Here is a 20906-nt window from a genome sequence, read left to right as displayed (position 1 = left end):
GTGTGGGTTACCATGGATACCACTCCCAAATGGTTTGGCTTGTACATGAATTTGTTTATGAGTGTTACTTGGAGTGGAGTGGAATGTTCTTTTGTGTACAGAACCAAAACACACTCTCATCATCAAGCAAAGGCAAAATGCGTGAAAATGTTAAAATATTATTTGTTGGCCTATATTCAGTCCTGCTCCTGATACCAAATGCTCCATTTGGTGAAGGCTTACAAAGGGAATGATGATGAGATTACTTTAATCAATTACAACAGGGAGATGGTAATAAGAGTAAATGAGATGAGGTTGGATTACAAGTCAACAGAACATCAGAATGAATCTCTCCAGTACTGCAGCAAAGGCCAATCTACTGCGTATAATCCAGTCTGATCCTTCAGGTCTCCAATATGGACTCCTCAATCACTCGTTGATCCAAATACTCCACTTGAGTGGTTTATCTTAACTTGTTCTCATCACTTTCATCTGGCTCCAGCTGAATTAAAGGAAGATTGGGTGTCTGAGCCTCGGAGTGTTCAGATCCACCAGCGCTGCATTTCGCTCTATGCTGCTGAGCCTGAATCCCCCCCACTGAATCTGACAAGCTACGTATTTCATGCAGGTTCTGTAAGATCTCAAAGAACCACCCACGTACACCCAGGCACCAAACCCTATACACACCCTCGCTGCAGAATGCAGTGAAACACAGCGACACACCACTAAACACAAAAATCTACATCTATCTGATACTGTGTCAGCAGAAAATGAGCATAATGAACTTCATAAAGATGGGATTTATTACAGAGATATTAAATTGGATTGCAGTGCATCGACCTTAATAAACTGGTAACTCAGCATGCAGATGTATGGTCTAAAACTGGGTGTGTGAAATATTCACCACTGCGGGGGCCGCGGACATCACTAACCTCCCTGGAGATGTCCAATGACAGTTAAGCTGAGTATGTTAGCCTTGACATGTCACTCTAATGTATTTTTCCTGTTTCCTCTGACTGATGAATACACTCCACCGGAGAGTGTTTTGGTATTAACCAGCCACCGAGGCTATTCTAGGTTTGAATGTATTCAGCAAAGTTGACTAGCTGTCTGTTTAAGAAAAATGCACTTTGGGTTTATGTACAAATCAGAAAGACCTAACGTTTGTGGAGTCACTTTAATCTCACATGTAGAATAAATTGCAGACAGCTGGAGAACTGCAGGCTGTTTACTCTGTCAGCAGGACCACGGGACAGTGCAGGAACGAAAGCAAGGCGCTTAGATTCCTCCCCAGTGCTGATACATCAGAGCACCACACAAGCTTGTTTTAGCCATTGAAGTAGAGAAACGGCTTGTCTTGCTTTAATTTTCTTACTTTGTGGCAGCACAAGCATGATTGATCCCTGTCAGAAGGCCCTCTAATCAACAGAGAGCCATTGATTTCCTCTCCACAGAGCCTACGAGGTGCCTGAGACACCTGCTAGCAGCCAGCTGACAGACACTAATGCCCGCTAACCAACAGCTGACACAAACTGATGCCAATGCACTGTTCTGGAGAGGATGAGTCACACATGCTCAGATAGATCCCACTCACAGGGATGCTGGAGGCCTCACGATGTGAGATCCACTGTACTGTCATACTGAATCATATCTGATGTATGTGGTACATCACAGATGGAGCCTCTGTTAGCAGCGATGTTTGTTGGAAAAGAATGCATATAGATAATATCAGAATCATCTACTGTGTGTGAACTGGAGATTAGCCTGCTGTCATCCCTGAATAAAAGAATGAACTCTGTCATTGCTGAGTATCACTGTGATCTTCACCCTATCAGCGCTGTACTAAGGTAGTGATTTCTATCTGCTGTGAGAGTGCTTCAGTAAGCAGTTTTCCTGCGGCAGTCACATGCTTTGGGCAGGAGCTCACAGCCCGCCGTCCCCATCATCAATTCACTGAACGCTGTACACGAGCTGTGTTCAGGGGAGATTTATAAGCCGATATGTGTTGCAGAGAGCAGGGAGGGATAAGCGATGACGACCGAGGTGATTTTTAGCCGTGGAATGGAAGATTTCATCCCACAACCCAACAGCCTGACTCCTCGTGTTTTGCCATGAGGAGGAGCTTAATGAATGGAAAGAGCTGGCTGATACTGAAATTGATTTCCAGGGGGACAAGAGCATGATTCAGGGTTCAGTATGTTGGCACACCAATTATCACTTGGGTGTACAGTACAAGTCCTCTCAGACGATTTAAGAAATCTGGAGTTATTCTCCAGACTCTCTTTCATTATCGGTGAAGTTGCCCTGGGCTCTACAGGCGCATTCCAGTGTTGATAACTGTTCCTTGTAATTCTATTACTAAAGCATATAGATTTACTGGAACTTTCTAAACCTCCATGTCCCTGCCCTCTTAGATCCTTCTCCTTTGGCTGCCACACACTCCAGCTTTAAAAGCAAATGCCTGCCAGAGGGCCTGAGGTGATGGGGCAGCACTCACTCCCTATCCTCCTGTAAGCTTTGATTAAAGAGAGCATTTTTACAGTTCACTCACCCTAATTATTGTATTGATCGCATTTGGCCGCTTTCATATAACTGTTCATTAAAACTGACTGGATCAGCCAGGTTAAGAATGGGATTATTTTCTAATTCAGGCATCTTTTTAGGCTGTCTGTGAACTTTCTAAAAATGTTAATGTCAGACCTGCTTAGCTGATGAAGGAGAAAGCTGCTTACAAAACACTTTGCACCTCAGGGACACCAGACAACAGGCAGCTCCCCACAAAATGCCTGGCTGTCCTCTCACTTCTCGACATTCAGAGATGAACGGACAAACCGCATTGCTGCTCCCGACACCAACCAACCCCCAAGCACGCGCGCGCACACACACACGCACGCACACAAACACACACACACACACACACACACACACACACACACACACACACACACACACACACACACACACACACACAATCTCCATCACCCGAGCCCCCCCTCCACATAAAAACACGCACGGCCACGCCTCCAGAGGCACGCACAGGCGCAGGCTCAGACACACCTCCTCCTTTCCCTCCATCACACACACAAACACACGCACGCACACACACGCGCGCGCACACACACACACACAAATCCACCAGCGCCTCTGAAAGCATCTCTGGCTGAAGCAGACAGCATGTAAAGACACCATGAAGGACGGTTGCGGGACTCCGAGCGGATCCCAGCAGGTGCGTTAAAGGCTGAAGCTGCTCCAGGCTGTATTTGGAGACCATGATCACCGCGTCCGATCAAGTCCTCCACCAAACGGTAAGGCCCCCCCTCCTCTCTCTCGCCACAAGGAGAAAACAAAATATCTCCAAACTTAGCTTAACTCCTTCTCTCTTTCTGCGGCTCCGTCCCGATCTAAACCCGCGGCTTCTTACATTCATTGCACATTATGTCATCCTATGCTCAAAGGCACCGGGTCAGTCACGAAGGATGCAGGGCCGCCTGCCGCAGCACCAAAATAAAGGGTGATCAAGTGCGTATGAAGTAAGTATTTGGATACGCTCGAAGGCTGAATCCGCCGGCTCATAGCGCGGCTTCGATCAAATCGGCGATCATCGGGAAACATGCACGATCCAATCTGCGAACTTGTTTATTTTTAGTTACAAAATACCGCAACTAGGACGTGGTAAGGTTGCAATCAGCAGGGAAGAATCCGCTTAATGAACCGTATACCGCTGAGAAATAGATACCCTGCTCAGTAATGTGTTATCACACGGTAGTAAAGCACACAGTCCTATACGAATATTATGGTTCTGTTTCACCGGGTACAATCGTCATATGCTGGGTATCGCCCATTCAAAAGAGATGATCCATCTTCAGACTGAGATTTCAGCCTGTACGCTCTGTGAGCAACTCGGGAGTGCTTCGTTGTTTCTTTCTGTGTGCTGTAGTCATGGAGACAGCATGTTGCATGTGGGTTTACTTGCACTAGAAAGTATTTAGTCCCCTCTGTTGAAGAACAGATTAAGATAATGAAGATGAGTGGTGAAAGGACAACAAAAGCAATCTGAAACACATCCTGCCCTCTGATTACAACATCAACAATGCTTCTCTAACCTTTAGCCCAGATGTATGTATGTATAATAAAACACTCCATATAGGGTAAGGTATTATGTGTGCCTGTGCTGCACAATAGTGAGTTCATAGTACGCTTATTTTTAAGCCCTATGTTGCTATAATTCTGTGTTTTCTGGGTGGTATCCTTTAGTATCATTTTAAGACTATTAGGGGTTCTTGGTAAAAGTGTTTGGTAGTGTTTGGTAAAAGATTGTGCCAGGCAATGAGTGTACAGCTGGTAGCTGCAGTACAAATTAAAGGGGACAGCTGTTTGAGACAGACAGGCTCTGGTAATGAAGTATTCACTGAATGTTATTCACACTTTACAACCTGCAACTGATTATGGTTCCTTTTTATGTTAAACAATGCAGAAGAAAAATGCAGTTGTTGTTGACACAGCATTAATTAAATCCAGGGAGTTTATGAAGATGCAAAAATATGGACTTTTAATAACTTTTATCCATTCGTTGTCATGTAATTTAAGCTTTAGTACCCATCTTATCATTTACATATTCTTCACTGATAAAGCATATTAATAATGAGATTCTGCCTACTATTTTGAGATAGGTGACACAAACATTGTCCCAGATTGTATTCCTCAAATAGTGAGTCAGCCATCAGGACTCGAGCCTGTGAAACATGCTCCCATGAGGCGAGAAAAAATGATAAAAAAATGTAGCTGTATTTTTATGAGGAGACCTTTGGGAAATTATTATTTTACTGACTGTGAAAAGTTATGGATTTTGCCTCTGAAAACATACACAAACACATCCTTTTACTATCACTTTGTTTTACACGTGTTTGGGACCTAGAATATTTAAATACATTTTAAGGTGAAATAATCAAATCTTTATCAAATCAAATCTTGGAATATAAAACAAGACATGTATGCATGAAAAGACACATTTGTTGGGATATATTAAATATTTTATCCCTTGAAATCCATAGGTGCGAATCTGTAAACAATCTATGAAAACAGTTATTAATACTTACACTGTATGGCTGTTGTGTTGTGTAAGAACAACAAATGAACAGGCATAGTTGCCTACCAAACAGAAAATTCTAAGGTACCATGTGTGGGTTTATGTCCCGTGAGGTCGGCTTTGTGTGAGCAGACCTGATTTTAGGTGTGTTGTGGAGATGGGAGATGGTGGGTCAGTTGTGTCTCATCGGGATGAACAGATGGTAACTCAGGGTTGGCTCATGGGTGAGTGCCAACAAGAAAGCCTGTTTGAGTAAGTGTGTGTTTGTGTATGTCATAGGCACATAAAAATCCAGAGCTCAAATGTATCAGTGTTTCCAGAATAACCCTCAAAGGCCTAAATTCAGCAGTGCATGATGTGCTTTAAGCAGTGATTGACAGTCCTTGCTCTTGTATTACCTTTGAATAATTTAAATAGTTGAGCAGATAAATGCTTGGTTGTATCTTTTATCTTAGAAATTAGGATTGTGTCCTTGATTCAGCTGCTGAAATATAAGTAACCGCTGCAGTACAGACATATTATTTAAAAATGTTACCATGTTTAACCACCAACCAGAGCCCTGTCCTAAAGTGTTACAGAAACCTGATTTAGGACATAACCAATTTTACAACTAACTAATTAAATAGCATATAATCATGTTAGCGCTGACATTTTGTATTTTGAACAAATGTAAACAGCCTATTTTAGAACACAGCATCACTTCTATAATTCAAGGTCATGTCTTACATGCTTTGTAAATTGTGTTAGAGCCAAAACACCTCCACAACACTGCAAAATAGACTCATGGCTTTAAAATAACGTCTGTTTGTAAAGTTGCCCAGATACGCCAACTACTATCTCTTGAAACTGTTGGTATCAAAGGTTCCATTAACTTTGTGAGTAAATCAGCAACTATGTCTGTTAAATATACACTCAGATATCGTCAAAGGTACAACACAACAACCACAAGCTGGCTGTTTAAGATGTTTTAAATCATACGAAAAAAAAAACATTATTTTGAAGATTGAACTATGGACTATTTTACAAGATTGGTGTCAAAGTAAATATCTGTTCATAGTACTTCTTCAAGCAACTTAACTCCAACCTCTTTTTTTATCATATTAAGTCTGTTCTAAAAGTCTATCCATCATGCATTTAAGTGTATTTCTATTCATCTACCTTTGTATTTCCACAGGTTGTGTTGAATCACATTGAATGGGGAGCATTGGACTTCCTTTAAGATGACACGAACGCATCCACCTGATATACTGGCATCCACTTTATATCAGGATATTACTGTCAATCCCATTGCTGACCACTCCATTTCTCTCCACTCCTCCCAGCAATGTGACTTGAAAATGATTGACAAACCAGAAATCATCAACAAAAGACACTGCCGCAGCTTTGACTTCATTGAGTCACTGGACGATCCACAGACTTTCTCTTCCACAATGGAGTGCCCTTACAAGAGACCTGAGCATCAGACTTTAGGCAAAGATGTAATGTGGAATGGACTAGATCAGCCAGGGCACCTTCGCTTTTCATCTCCAGATTTGTTTAACACCAGGCAATTCCAGCAGCACACCAGCCAAGACAAAACCAGCTATCTTACGTGGTCTGATTCTAAAAAGAAAACACGATCTAAAAGCACTCCCAGAATCAAGACCACCCTCACCCCTGTGCCCATCTCAGTTTCCCCTCCAATAGCCAGGAAGGGGAGAGATGCACCTCAGGCAGCCACAGATACTTTACGGACCTCTGAAACGCACAGAGAGTCGTTTTCCTCCAACAGGGCTTTTTTGAACGAGGTCCACCCTATAAAACTGCAGCCTCATGCCCCCCTCTATGTCTCAGACTGTTTTGAGGAGGTCAAACCAGAAAAACCAGCCGTAACTCCTCATGTCAGATGCCGTGTGGATATTAAACCGGATGCTTCGGTTCTCCAGCATACATCTAGGCAGGTCCCTACTGTACGACCAGAGAACCTTTGGCAGAGATGCTCCCAGTCCAGCAGCACTCGAGGTTTGTATGGACCGCGCCAGATTGTCTCTTCACCAACGCCCACACCAAGCGAATGCTACAGTGGAGATTTTAGACAAGGATACCATTACACCACCAGCATGTCTCCCATCTCTTACCAGCATCTAGACATGCACAGAATGCAGTCACCAACAGTCCCTTATCTCAGTCAAGAACAAAGAGCTTACTCAAATCCTAACATACCCACTAAGTTTTTCTACACTGAAGACCCTGTTCGATATCCAGTACATCCCTTTTCCCGAACATATTTTCAAGATGATCGCTCCAGTCTAACTAGTCATGGTAGTACTATGACAAGTCAGTATGATCCAAGGACTCGATGGGTGCACACTCTTCCTGTCAGGCCATATTACACAGACCATCTTTCCAACCGAGACCCACTGCAAAATGTCTATAACAGACCTTACTCTACAAGTGAAGCAGGCTCGTATTTTCATCAACCTCCACTTGAGCCGAGATCTTACTATGAGGAGGACCAACGGGCCAATCCATACCATTTAAGTAGTTCTAGGATGTTTTACCCCAGGCCATTCAACACTCCAGAGGAGCAATACATTCCATCAAGGCCATATTACACAGAGGGTCGTCGACGCCCTCCAATGTCCCAGACCTTTTCAGATGACTGGTATCGCTCAAGTATATCAGGTTATTCTAACCATTCCTCTCAACACACACCACCGAGATTAAGGCAAGACCCCAATATGCCCCCATGGTTTACTAGCTCTGTGGAGACAAGTAGACTAGGAGCAGAGGTCAAAAACCACTCCAAGTCCTGGGACAATATTCTTTACCCAAATCATGAAAGAGAGCAATCAGTGCCTCGTGGACGAAGCTATGAAAACCTGTTCTACCAAGGAAGGCATGCAAAACCTTCTGATGTCACATCTCAACCTGTTATACTTAATCTCTCGAGTTCACCAAGGCGGTATGCCGCTCTGTCCCTCTCTGAAACCTCTTTAGAGAAAGGCTCAAGTAATCCATGGAGGAATAGCAGAAGTGCACAGTGGTTTGTAACACCTGAGATCACCATAACAGACAATGACCTATGTGCAGGGAAAAACAAGCAGCGTGATGTGCACTCCGTCAGTTGGGAGGCATTGGACAGTGAAAAGACACCAAGTCCCAGTGTTGTGCATGAAAAGCAGCCATTCAACACAGAGGACACAACCAAAGACAGGAAACACAACAATTTCTCCTTGCAACAGAGTCTAGAACAACTGGACGAGCTATTAGCTGACTTGGTTGTTGATTACAAAGCTCCACCTAGCAGAAAGTCAAGTGGCGAACTTATGGACCAACTAAAACATCTGATTAGTGAAGATGGCGAGAAAGGAAAGGATAAAGGATCTTACGGATTAGAAAACCTAGGAGGTCTGGACACACAACTCCCATCCACTAAGTCCAGCCCTGACACGATCAAAGATCCTGATAGCGGCTGTGATGGTTTACAAAGGAGTGTTGAAGAGTGTTCTCCAGACCACAGCACGGATGATGATGACACTATGGTTTGTGCTAACAGGAAATGCAATCGCAGTGAGAGCATGTTCAATGCTTGCTTGTACTTCAAGTCATGTCACAGTTGCTATACGTTCTACTGCTCAAGAAACTGTCGTAGAGATGACTGGGAGACCCATAAGGAGACCTGCCTGTATGGCCGCGTGAGCAGTGTGTGTCGACACATGCTTAAGTTCTGCAGAGAGAATTCAGACATCCACAAAGCTTTCTCTCGAGTTGCTAAAGCTGGCTACCTCTCCAGGGGGAGAGGCGTCCTCTTTTTGGGTTTTGCTAATCCAGGGACAGCTGACAACTTCCTGCAGGTTGGACTGGAAAGCCTCCTCATGTCTCCTACATACTTATCTCTCAGAGAGCTGGACGGTTTCAAGGACAACCTAGGTGAATACTGCAAGGACTTGCAGAGGGCAGGTAATGAATATGACCCAAATGAATGCTTCCTCCTGAATGTATCTATAGCTGTTGGTGAACTAGTGCCTAACAGACCATCACCAAGAGTCCAAACACCAACAGTTCGAAAATATGCAAAGGTGTCCCTGGCCTCTTCCAGCCCAGACAAAAAGGTATTTAAGAAGGATAGTGACATGGAAACTCTCATCCTTACGCCACCTCCTGGCACGCCAGACATCGATAAGGAGGGGGAAGCGGGAAGAAAAGCCAGAGAGGTGTGCTTTGTCAATATTCAGCGGCAGCTGAGGACCAGGGGAGTCTTTCTTCGTCATGAGTACCCCAAAATCTATAACCAGCTATGTGAGTTTGTGGAGAGCAACAAAAGGTTCACTCCAACTACTATTTACCCAGTAGATAAGAGAACAGGGAAACAGTTTATGTGTATGATTATGGCTGCATCTGAGCCGAGGACACTGGACTGGGTGGGTACGCCTCATCTCTTGGATGATATTATATAGTCTAACACTATATAGTTATGATAATGATGTCAGCTACACTATGTGTACATATTGTAAATACATGGTGTGAGAATTGATATGGAAATATGTCAGACCAATCTCTCTCTCTCTTTCTCTCACTCTCTTTCTCTCTCCTCTCTCTCTCTCGCTCTCGCACACACACATGCACACAGACATACGCAGTTAATAATTGCCCTTTGATGCTTTGATGTTTAAGGCTTGTTTTGATCCTGTTGCACTCAGAAGAGTCATTAGCCTGCATGTAGACTAGGCACAAACCCAGTTATCAGGTGTGAAAGATGTGAACATATATGAGACAGACAATGTATGAAGCACACACTATTTATACACATCCTATGGCCTCCACAAAGTAGTAGGAACAGCCATGCCACACTGTCACCCCCTCTTGTTTTCTCCAGCAAATATTATATCAAAAAATATTATTGTACCTTGTTACAGTGGTTGTAATACTACTACTGTTTAGTAGTGCATAAGTATTATTTCTTGAGTATAGTTGGGTGGAAAGTTAAATTCTTGCTATATTAGTTATTGTTGGTTAGACAAAAACAAGTACAATCAAACAACATGTTTGTTTTCCCACTCCATGAAGAAATCTGGTTCCAACCTTTCATCTTGTGATGAGAATTGATGTCATGTAACTTGCTTTGTTTGAAAGTGGCCTTCAGTCTAAAAAATCAGTTGACACAAAGCAATGTATAGGATTAGCTATTTCTACAGGCTTGACTGCTATTAACTTTGGTTCTTGTATCCACCATTATAAATGAACAATTATTTTGCTCAAAGCATGTTATTTATATTCAGGTATTTTAATATTGATATTGCTTAGAATTGAATTTATTATGTTAATAATAAAAAATAAAATATAATTTGATGCTTGGAAATGTAAGAAGTATATTATATATATTGATATTAGATGATTTGAACAATATGACCTCGAGACCTTATTGTAACTAATACCATAGTGTGTTCTAAACAATATGCAATAAAAAGATAAAAAAAGAAAAGAAAAGAAGAGCAACTTTAACATCTATATAAATATAAATCTTATTTTATTATTAACATCAAATAATTCCTTAGACCCTGGAGCTGCAAGAACATTGCACTGAAACATAAATTATGAAATGAGAATGTTCCTGATTAAACTGCAGTACAGCACTGAAACAAGGTTGATATGCTTGCTTTCATTGCACTATTGTTGACTAATCTAAGGTTGCTCTTTTACTTCATTGTATATCTTTGTGCAAGACTTTCCTCAACTTTCTATTTTGTGATGTTTATAACCTATATATAGATACAATAAATGGAATTTAACAATTGACATCTCATGTGTTCTCATTTCGCCACCAGAATACTGCTTACAGGGCAGTTAAGCAGCAGCATAACATACAGCAATACACGTCAGAAGCTCCAATATGAATTGAATGAATGAATAAATGATTAAATAAGTCATTGGCAGATTACTTTTTCAAGACATCAGCCACTATCACTTCCAAATTACAGGATGATTCAGAGTTCACACATTATTTTTATTGACGCAAGAGGATTCAAATACTAGAAAAAAGCAACAATCTCACCCCAAAGAAAAATACGGAAAGAATTATGTGCGCTGCATAGAGCAAATTCTCAATCATTTATTCAATTAATGGGTGTAAGTGATATACTTGACAATATTTCAGTGGTGTTCAAAAATTGTATCACAGTGTAATTATTTTGACTGATATGTTTTGATCGGCCTGAGTTCAAGATAATACCCATTGATTTTAGCGTATTGGCTTTCTAATACACACTCCTTTTAAACTCAATATAAGGCTGAATGACTCGTTTGGATTGACATGTTTCAGTATCGCTACATATTCAATCGATTGACACAATTCGCCCCAAATAAAGGAGCTACAACAATTAAAATTCGATTTTTCTCTAAGTGGCCTTCTCCTTCGCGTGTAATTAGATCACCACCTAGTGGAATGATATAGACATTACCTTTATATGAGCACTGTGTACTATTTGTATCAAATCGATGTTAAAGGAATCACAATGAGGTAATTCTTTGAAAACTGAAGCAAAATTGAGACAAGATTGCAAACATTTGCATTGGTTTAATTTATAAAGAATTGTATAATATATAAACAGTCATATTAGCCACACCTAAATCATGTTTCAACATACAATGCATAGAGTGTAACCAGACTCTAAACTGGTATTTTCAGAAATATGAAACTGGTTCAGTGCGACTTTATTAAAATCCCTATGATCTGCAATATGCTGTTTTTATTGGAACTTTCATTCCAGCATTTCAAAATGAAAAGGAGGTTTGCTGTTTCCCCGCTGTTATTGTACCACTTTGTATTATTACTGAACAGTGTCGAGGGAAATAGTTCAAATAAATGACCAGGCAGTTTGTTTGTGGCAGAAATTAAGCGCAGTCTATCCTTTACTATAACCACTAAACTGAACTCTCAATGTCTTCTATGCAGCATTAGTCGCAGTTTTAATTTTCTAATTTAGCAATTTACATTCTATTCTTTTGGATGCAAGTCCTTATATTTGTGATCTAATTTGTAAATGCACATTCCTTCAACCTAAGGAAGGGTTCATGAAACTTGCGGGGGAAAAGTGTAAAAAACAATTCTACTACTTTTACAGCATTGACTTTGCTGCACAAATTAAAGTTAATTTAATTTAAGTTAATGCCTGGAGTACAAACACATGCTGCAACAGGTACATTCTTCCACAGACGGAAATGAACTTCAAGATTTGCATTGATAGTCCTTTGTGAAACTTTTGTCTGAATTTGAATTTGTGTTTGACATGTATATCTTATGGTTTGGGAACGGGACAATCCTGACTAATGTCCATTACGAAAAAACGACTTAGATGACCAAAATGTGTATTACATTTTAGGGACCTTTTAACACGCCTGTGCGCATGCGTGGTGCGCAGGTCTCCTCGTGATGACAGCAAATGACAGCACGGTTCGCTCCTGCAGAGTGAGACGGCTAACCACAAACCAGCTACTCTGTTCCGTGTAATCTTCCCATCCGCCGGAGTTAAACACTTTCTGATCAACCAGTACACAATATTCACGTTTGGTAAGTGGCCGAATTCAACGTTAGCAGGTTTTGTTGATCACGTTTGGGCACACAGCAGCCTGCAGACTGGGAGCTAAGCTAATGTGGCTAACTAGCTTTGCCATTAGCTTACCCTGTTCGACTAGCTAAGGTTAGCCCACTTTAACTTGGTTGACGGTAAGGCTACTTGCTTGGTTAGCTAGTTCGCTCTGTTTGCTGCCTGTCCGCCGCCTCCAAATCAGTGCAAGCGCAATACTTTGACCCGTCTTACCGGTGTGTCATGTCAGGCGTCACTATTATGGCGTTACCTTACCTCTAACATTTTGCCGTAGTTGATATCATTTTCAAACTCGGCTCAGCGACATGAACCTAGCAGGCGGTAGCTGACATGTACCTCACCCAGCCCCGTCTGTTGTTTGCTCAGCTCAGCTACCTCAGCTGGCTCATATACATTCAGATGAAGCGAGCAAACAAGTTAACTGCACATTAAAGGCTTTATGCACTCTCGGTGATTGACAGCTTGAAATGCGCTTTGTTCCGTTAAAGCGGGAAAATGTAATATTTAAAGTTATATGTAGCTAAGGTCAGTGAAAGTCAGTGAGTCGTTTGGAAAAAAGTATATTTGGATTTGGAGGAGGAAAACTATTTGTACAATTTCCCAGTTTGCTATCTATCTGTCTATCTATCTATCTATCTATCTATCTATCTATCTATCTATCTATCTATCTATCTATCTATCTATCTATCTTGCCAAAGTAATGCTGTGTTGTAATACTGTTAAGTAATGTTTGTCAGATTAACACTAAGGAACATGTGCTGTTTGTGTCCTGTATTTAAAAGGCTGATAATAGGTGATCAATATGAGTTTTTAGCGGATGTGTTTTTCTTTATAACTACTCATTCTGTAGGCTTATTACACATCAGCAGTAGTGCTTTGTTATCATGCTGTTGAAATATTTGCGTGCTGCTGAAGAAATTGCTGATACAATAACAATATTATTGCTTATCCAACCACTACGATTGTACATTTCACACGTGGGCCTTATCTGTCAGACTGTAACTGGGTGGACTTCACTCTATTAGTACCTGTCTTGATGTAATAGTAAACACTATTTCCTAGATACTACAGTCAGGTTAAGACATTCAACTCAAAGGTTGAAAATGAATCAATATTTAAGTGCAAAATACCATAGTTTTGACAGTGAATGTAAAGGCAGACTCGATAAAGAAACTACAAAATTAACTTTATTTGATGTATTTGTGATATGGTAGAATTATACAATGGCTAACAGGAGCGATGATGACTACTTATATTCAAAGTCACTGTGCATAGAGTGGAACAGACAGATGAGAGTGCAGGGACAAATGTGATGACTCACATGACTGATGAAGGTAGCGGAAATGTTGGTGTCTAATCATCATCTCGGGTCATTGTATTAGACCTCATTCCTAGTTTCAGCATCTCATAACCTAAACAATACATTTGAGCTGGTATACCTATTCCATTTCATATAATTTAGAAAATAGAAAACACAACAATTTCTAATCTCAAATCTAAACTCTGATATAGATATACATGTCTATACTGGAACATACAAGGGAAACTCTGTGGCCCAGTTTGTTAGTGGACACTTGGTGACCCATGTTCCACTTTGTCAACCGTCCGCACAACCGTTGTTCCATCTTTCTTATTGGGTAGCACTGGAAAAATCAGGAACTCGTTTTTGTTTTCACAGGTATTTGTGATTGTTGTTTGTCCACTGCGTTGGTGTCTAGTGACCATAAATTATTTGGTTATGTCTTTATATTTTGTGTGTGGGTGTGTTGAACCTCTTTCCTCTTGTGTAGCAAAGTTTTTTGTCATGGTGGGAAACCTCACCTGCTTACTGAAAGTATGAACGGAGGAAGTGAGAAAGGGATGTTACCCTCTTGTAGAAAGTGAAATCCTTTTCAATGCCTATAAAAAGGTTTTTGTTCCATGCGTGTGTGATTAGGTGTGTGTGATTAGGGGTGTCACAATCATGTGTCATACCATCCTTTTGGCCTTTGACTTTGAAAAACAGGCTTGGCAAGAGTTAAATTGATTTGTTCCATAGATTATTGTCTGACTTGTTAAATGTGCCATTTGTTTCATCTTCAGTATCTGTTAGCAATGCCAACTTGCACACATCCATCCTTATCTTTACACAGTGGGTGATCACTCATTTTGAGCCAGATCCAAACCTGTATAACCCGAGAGTGCTGTCTGAGTCGAACTCACTCTCACATAGACCATAATGTTTTGAATCCAAATGGAATAGTCTGATAACTTCTTGCCCCAGTCCGATCTGGCCCAACACAGAGCAGAGCGTTTTGAATCCACAACTGACTCTAACCTAACAAAAATGTTGACGGACACACCCGAACTTGACCAGTAGGCAACCGCAGAAAAGGAGTCATCAATCGCCTCCATTGTGTAGCATGTGCAGTGTTTGGACAGAGGTGCTTTGTCAGTGAACACGAATGTGAAATTTAGAAACTGAAGCGAGCCTGATGTGTCCTTTGGTACTGAAAATGCCGGACTTGAAAAGTCGGGTATACAGTTGTGTCAGGCTATACTCGAACACATGCTCAGCCCCACTGCTTCGTAAGGGTGCGAGTGAGTGCAGGACAAATTGAGCAAATGTATAAATGTCCTCTAGCTTAGATTGACTTAATTCACTTATCAGGAAGATGACATCTTCATGCTCTGATATGGATAAAGCAGAATTTGTCCGTTGTTCCTGTACATGTCTGAGGGTTTTGTTACTGGTCCTCTCTCCTTTCTCTCGTGTTCATTAGCTGTCCTGCCTCTCCCATGACCATGGGAGCGATCGTCTGTGATCAATCCCACACACGTCTTACACTTGCATACTTGTGCCTTCCCTCGTACTGTTTTTTGGTTTCTCTTCTGCTTTATAGTTCCCCTGTGTTCTCTATGAGTGACTCACCAGGTAGGTCTGTGGAGAGCATCTCTTTGGAACAGGCAGGCACAGGAGGTCAGGAAACATGGCAGTTGAGCTTGTTTACTAACCACTTCACAACCTAGCCACTTTTTCACTTCTGTTCAAGTATGGGAGGTATGTACTTATTTAAGAACATGCAAGTGAATGTATGGAAGTGTATGCTCTGGTCATTTATTTGTCAGGTTCTTCACCCTGGTGTGAAATGAATAAAGTAAATGGAAATTGTGTTTGGATCTGCTTTTAGATAGATGCTTTTATTGCTGAATGTACTACATGTAGACCACATAGAGCCACTAGCTCATTCCGTGTCTGAGTTGTTTCTGTTCTGTTTTAGAAGGCTTTCTGTCAGATGCTGGTGATGCTAAGAGTAAACGTCTGCGGTGATAATGAAGTCTCACTGAGAAAGTCTTAACAGTGAGTGAACTCATTGAATGAAACTTTGAACAAACAAGTTATCTCAGCCTAAACATTTTACAATAAATAATTTTGTCTGATGTCATAACAGACCCTCTTCATTGAATTATTAGTAAAAGTCTTTAGACTTCTCTTGTAATAAAATGGCCCATTTAAAGGTACGATGAGTTTTTAACCCTAACCCTAGTATGTAAGTTTTAAATTGTGAATGTAAAAGTTTAGAAATGGAACAAATATATGTTCAATTCATATAATATTGATCATTTTAGATCTTGTTTTTCAGGATTGATTACCCGTTTCAGCTTTACCTCAGGGAGATGGTGCTTAATAATTTTCTTAAACGCAGCAAATATTCGAGGCAGACATGTTCAGTGATCACTGTCTGTTTATTCTTGCTTTACTGAGGGATTCTATCATTATGTGCTTTAATCTGCATAGCTAATTAGATTTGTCAGGCATATCTATTCTGCCGTTTGTCTTTAAGCTTGATGCTCCCTTGCAGCCCTTCTCAGAGTCTGCAGCAGTTTCTCTCCCTTCTAGTCTCATTCTCCTCCTCGATCCCAAACTCTCCAGTTAAGTCTGTTTGCCCTGTTAGGAGCTCGTCACAAAGAGCCTTTTGTGCAACACATTCACTAAGAAATCTTTTAAATTTCATGGACTCAGCTTGGTTTTGTGTGTCTTGGCTGCGTGTATATGGAAAGAAAAGAAATGGTGATTTGCATATCCCAGTATGTTGGTGAGTGACACCCAAGCTTGTGGAAAAAAAAGTGCATTTGCTATTGTCACTGGGCCTGTGTGTGAAACACTCTGAATGCTGATGATCTCTTCCCTTACATGACACCTGAGCATCGTGTCTCAGCTTGCTCTCTGGCAAACCTTTGCAGGGGAGACAACCTAGTGTATTTGGAAATTATCATTAGGACACTGACTTGCATCGTTGCTTAGTAAATATTTTGAAGTGCTTATATGATGGATTTGCTGATGTGATGTCAGAGTATACACAAATGAAGATGCTCGACCTTAACATGACCAATTTAAAAATGCACTTTGGTTACACTATCATGCATTCATAGCTTATGTAAAAACAGCTTAATTTTCAATGATTCAGCTGGAGAAACGTAAAGAATCCGACTAAATGTCACAAAATTTCAAGGATCACCCAAATGTATGTTGTATGTTATTTGCATGTGACAAAGTACCTCCCTCATTTCCTAAAGGCCTAATTGTGTCCCTGATAGATCTTGTCTGAAGTTCATAATTTATGCAGCCCAGGCATAATATACATCCCAAAGCAACTGTAACTGAATCTCCCGTTGCACACTGCGCACAGTTATTTGAGATCTACCATCCTCTGAAGGGAGAATGGGGGACATAGTGAAGTAGGTGTCAGTAAATCACTCACATCCTCTAGAGATTCTGGTTTCATGTCAAGATTTTGTATTTGTGAGAGTAATAAGTTTATGACCTCCAACACGAAGGTTCTATTTTCTGTTCCATCCATCGATTAGTTTGTTTCTGAAGTGAATTCGATGAAACCTGGCAGACGGATGGAGCCACGGCCCAGGGAATAGACGGGGTAGAGCCAGGAATTTAAAAGATTATCATTTCCTTAACTTTAGCAGAGGATTAATAACCATAATTATGTCAATGTCTTCCCTGCTTATGCCTAATGAATGCTGGGATAGGTTGTAGCTCACCTCCATGTAGCCGAAGATAGAACTACTGCTAAATAAGATACAGTGTTGGCTGTAGTGCCATTTAAAAACAATACTATACAGGCAAAACAAAAAGTTTTCATTCGCCTAAGTTGCATGCCCGCTATTATATATTTCAAGATTTTCATCCATGTATGTCCGCAACACATTTCCTAGTGTCTTTGTCAGGGGCAACAATATATGCGGGCTGACCTTTATTATCCCTGCAGGCTGCGTCTGCCCATGCATCCATCAGCAGCCTGACCGTTGCCTGTTGTGCAACCGCTGAGACAACATGCAGCAGAGTGAAACCAGATGAGTCTGTGGGCTTGTTAAGCACAATCAGAGGACGTGTGTCATCCGAGCGTTGTTGTTGAAAAATTGCTCCACTTCTCAACTCCCCTGTACATGGTGAGGTTTTCCCACTTAGGTGAAAAAGTACACAGAGAGTTCACATCCCTAACTTAACAGGCCGTAAAGAGCGCATCCCTCAGGCCATACTTTCAAGACTCATTAGCAGTCTCTTTCAGTTGCTCCTTAATCTGTGCTTTATTCGTCCTCGTCTTTGATTGTTTTTCTTGAGGATAATCTTCTGCGTGTGCAGCCCTTGGCGTTGTCTGCTTCAATTTTATTCAGTTCCTCATTTTGTGGTTTGCATTTTTTCCTCTTCCTCCTTCTCCTACCCTTCCTATGTCGGGAGGGTCAGGCTTCCCGAATCTCCAGGGTCCCTAATGTCAGCGCCACCATCTCCAGGGGGCCTCTAAACACCCCCCTCCCCTCAGACCACAATGGATATCGACTACTTACTCTTGATCAGGGTTATTTTGTGCTGTTTTGATGTGGGTGTTCCCGCTCTCTGTGATGGACTGAATACTGCAGTAATGTCTGTGGCCTTGGCCATAAACATGAATTGTGAAGTGTACGAATTCAGTTTTATTGTAACTGTGTGCACGTATGAATATTGCAGAGGCCTCCTTCAGGCGTTCAGCCCAGCTGTCCAGAGGATGCTGAATGTTTTTGATTAGTGCTGCCTGGTTGTGTTGTCCCTGAGGAGCTCCAGCTGACTTGGGTGTGTGACTGCAGCTCTCTGGGTCCATGAGCAGGCCCCGCTCTGCTCTCGATGTCTGTCAGAGCAAAGGCTTATCCTGAACTACTTCTCCTTTGAATAGCCTTTGCATTGATAGCTTTCAGGGACGATCCCACATGTTGAAAGGCAGAGAGGAAGATGGGGCCAGTCATCCTTGTTGGGTTTCTAAGCTTGTCCTTCTTCCTCCTCGTCAACCTTTTCCTCTGGCTCCTCCTGTGACTCTTCCTTAATGTCTTCATTCATCCCCTTCCTCTTCTTCTCCTTCTCCTCAGTCTCTCTCTCCTCTAACCTTAATTTTCTCCTTGTCCTCCTTCCCCTCAGGCTCCACATCTGACTCCTCTTTGATCGCCTCCTCCATCTCCTGCTGCACTAGCTCACCACTCTACTTAGTCCATCACTGCAGACCAACAACCCAACAAAGTTGCATTGAGACCAGTTTCCTGGCTGAGAAGGTAGACACATTACAATTTCAATTGCTTCTGCATGATGTCTTTATTGTAACATTATTGGAATTCTATAACTTCTGTGTTTCTTCTGCTGGTTAAATCTGTTAGTTTCCTCTCAGTTCTAACCAGTCAGTCCTGCCCTCTCGTTTGTGCTCCAGGTTTTTACCTCCCTGCCTGTCTGAGCTGGTGAAAATGGTGAAGCCAGACATCCACAATCTGGCCCACCACCTGAAGCAGGAGAGGCTCTATGTGGCATCAGAGAAGCAGCTCATCCAGAGACTCAATGGTGACGTACTGAAGACTGCTGAGAGGCTCTACCGGGCAGCTTGGATTGCCAAGCAGCAGAGGATCAATCTCGATCGCCTCATTCTCACTAGGTCAGACTTGCGTCTCTGCACAAAGCAGAATATAAACTTATCACTATGTTCTGTTTTAAATGTAAAACCAAAGGTACTAATGCAAAGAAGGCACTAAACCAAAGAGCACGAATGTCAATTCAAGTCTCTGTGGTCTGGCATACACTTGGTCCTGTCACTAGACTTTAGATCTGTTGTCTGAAACAGAGATTCACTGTGTCAGAGCCACCTTTTGATCCCTGAGCATGAGATAGTTACTTGTCAGTCTAGCTACCAATTGACACCCAGGGCCTTTTGCATCTATAGCCCATTAATAATGTACAATCCTGCCCTGTAGTGCGGAGGCCTCTCCAGCTGAATGCTGCCAACATGCCAAAATGTTGGAGGATACACAGTTTATTGATGGCTACAAGACTCTGGGCTTCCAGGAGACAATCTATGGCGAGTTTTTGGCCAGGATGAGAGAGAACCCCAGACTGGTGGCATCCTGCCTGGTGGCTGGAGAGAGACTGAACCAGGAACACACCCAGGGGGTTATTCATACAGTCTTCACCTCACTTTATGGCAACTGTATCATGCAGGAGGATGAGAGCTACCTGCTACAGGTCAGAGGCCCCATTTGTCACTGATATTACACATTTGCAAAAATGTAATGTTAGTAAGTTGGGACATGTTAAACGCCTTTCTTTCTCGTCAACTCCCAGGTGCTGCGCTACCTGATTGAGTTTGAGCTGAAGGAGAGCGACAACCCTCGTCGTCTCCTGCGGCGGGGAACTTGTGCGTTCAGCATCCTTTTCAAGCTTTTCTCAGAGGGCCTTTACTCAGCTAAGCTCTTCCTCACTGCCACCCTCCACGAACCCATTATGCAGCTGCTGGTGGAAGATGAAGACCACCTGGAGACAGACCCAGCCAAGGTGACGGAGCGCCTCACTCCAGCTCAGCAGGAGCGCTATGGGGAGAAGGGCTCTGAGGACTACAAACAGAGAGTGCAGGCTTCTGTGGAGGCCAATGAAGCCAAGTTGGTCGCTCTGGTCAACAAGTTTATTGGTTATTTGAAGCAGAACACATACTGCTTCCCCCAAAGCCTGCGCTGGATTGTATCCCAGATGTACAAGACGTTGTCATGTGTGGAGCGTCTTGAGGTGGGTGAGGTGCGCATCATGTGTACAGACTTACTGCTGACCTGCTTCATCTGCCCAGCTATAGTCAACCCAGAGCAGTATGGTATCATCTCAGATGCCCCCATCAATGAAGTAGCACGCTTCAATCTAATGCAGGTCAGTGGCACACAGCATGTATTCTCTCCATATGTCAGCAGCTGATCTGACTCAG

General features: G+C 42.1%; 2 protein-coding genes across 9 annotated transcripts in view; both read left to right on the top strand.

Annotated features, from left to right (window-relative positions):
- The first annotated feature begins 6285 nt into the window (after positions 1–6285).
- On the top strand, positions 6286–9504 carry unm_hu7912 (un-named hu7912). Its single transcript, XM_076154343.1, has one exon. The coding sequence runs from the start codon at positions 6286–6288 to the stop codon at positions 9502–9504; it is 3219 nt and encodes a 1072-aa protein (XP_076010458.1).
- Positions 9505–12467: 2963 nt separating this feature from the next.
- The window catches only part of gapvd1 (GTPase activating protein and VPS9 domains 1), a 29006-nt gene continuing 20567 nt past the window's right edge, over positions 12468–20906 (top strand). For all 8 annotated transcript variants that reach the window (XM_076154067.1, XM_076154064.1, XM_076154063.1 and 5 more), the window contains exons 1-5: positions 12468–12614; positions 19094–19224; positions 19377–19595; positions 19912–20179; positions 20279–20851. In XM_076154067.1, the coding sequence (XP_076010182.1) occupies positions 19411–19595; positions 19912–20179; positions 20279–20851 (1026 nt within the window). In that variant the 5' untranslated portion in view covers positions 12468–12614; positions 19094–19224; positions 19377–19410. The remainder of the gene's footprint in view (positions 12615–19093; positions 19225–19376; positions 19596–19911; positions 20180–20278; positions 20852–20906) is intronic.

This window comes from Genypterus blacodes, unplaced genomic scaffold (genome assembly GCF_046128005.1).
Source record: "Genypterus blacodes isolate CSIRO-AG114 ecotype Tasmania unplaced genomic scaffold, CSIRO-AGI_Gbla_v1 ptg000061l_1, whole genome shotgun sequence".
Classification (NCBI taxonomy): domain Eukaryota; kingdom Metazoa; phylum Chordata; class Actinopteri; order Ophidiiformes; family Ophidiidae; genus Genypterus; species Genypterus blacodes.
Note: the sequence above shows the minus strand (reverse complement) of the source record. Positions and strands in the feature narration are given on the sequence as shown.

What these genes read in the sequence shown, in the direction of transcription:
- unm_hu7912 (XM_076154343.1), top strand. Translation starts at nt 6,286, where the DNA reads ATGACACGAACGCATCCACCTGATATACTGGCATCCACTTTATATCAG.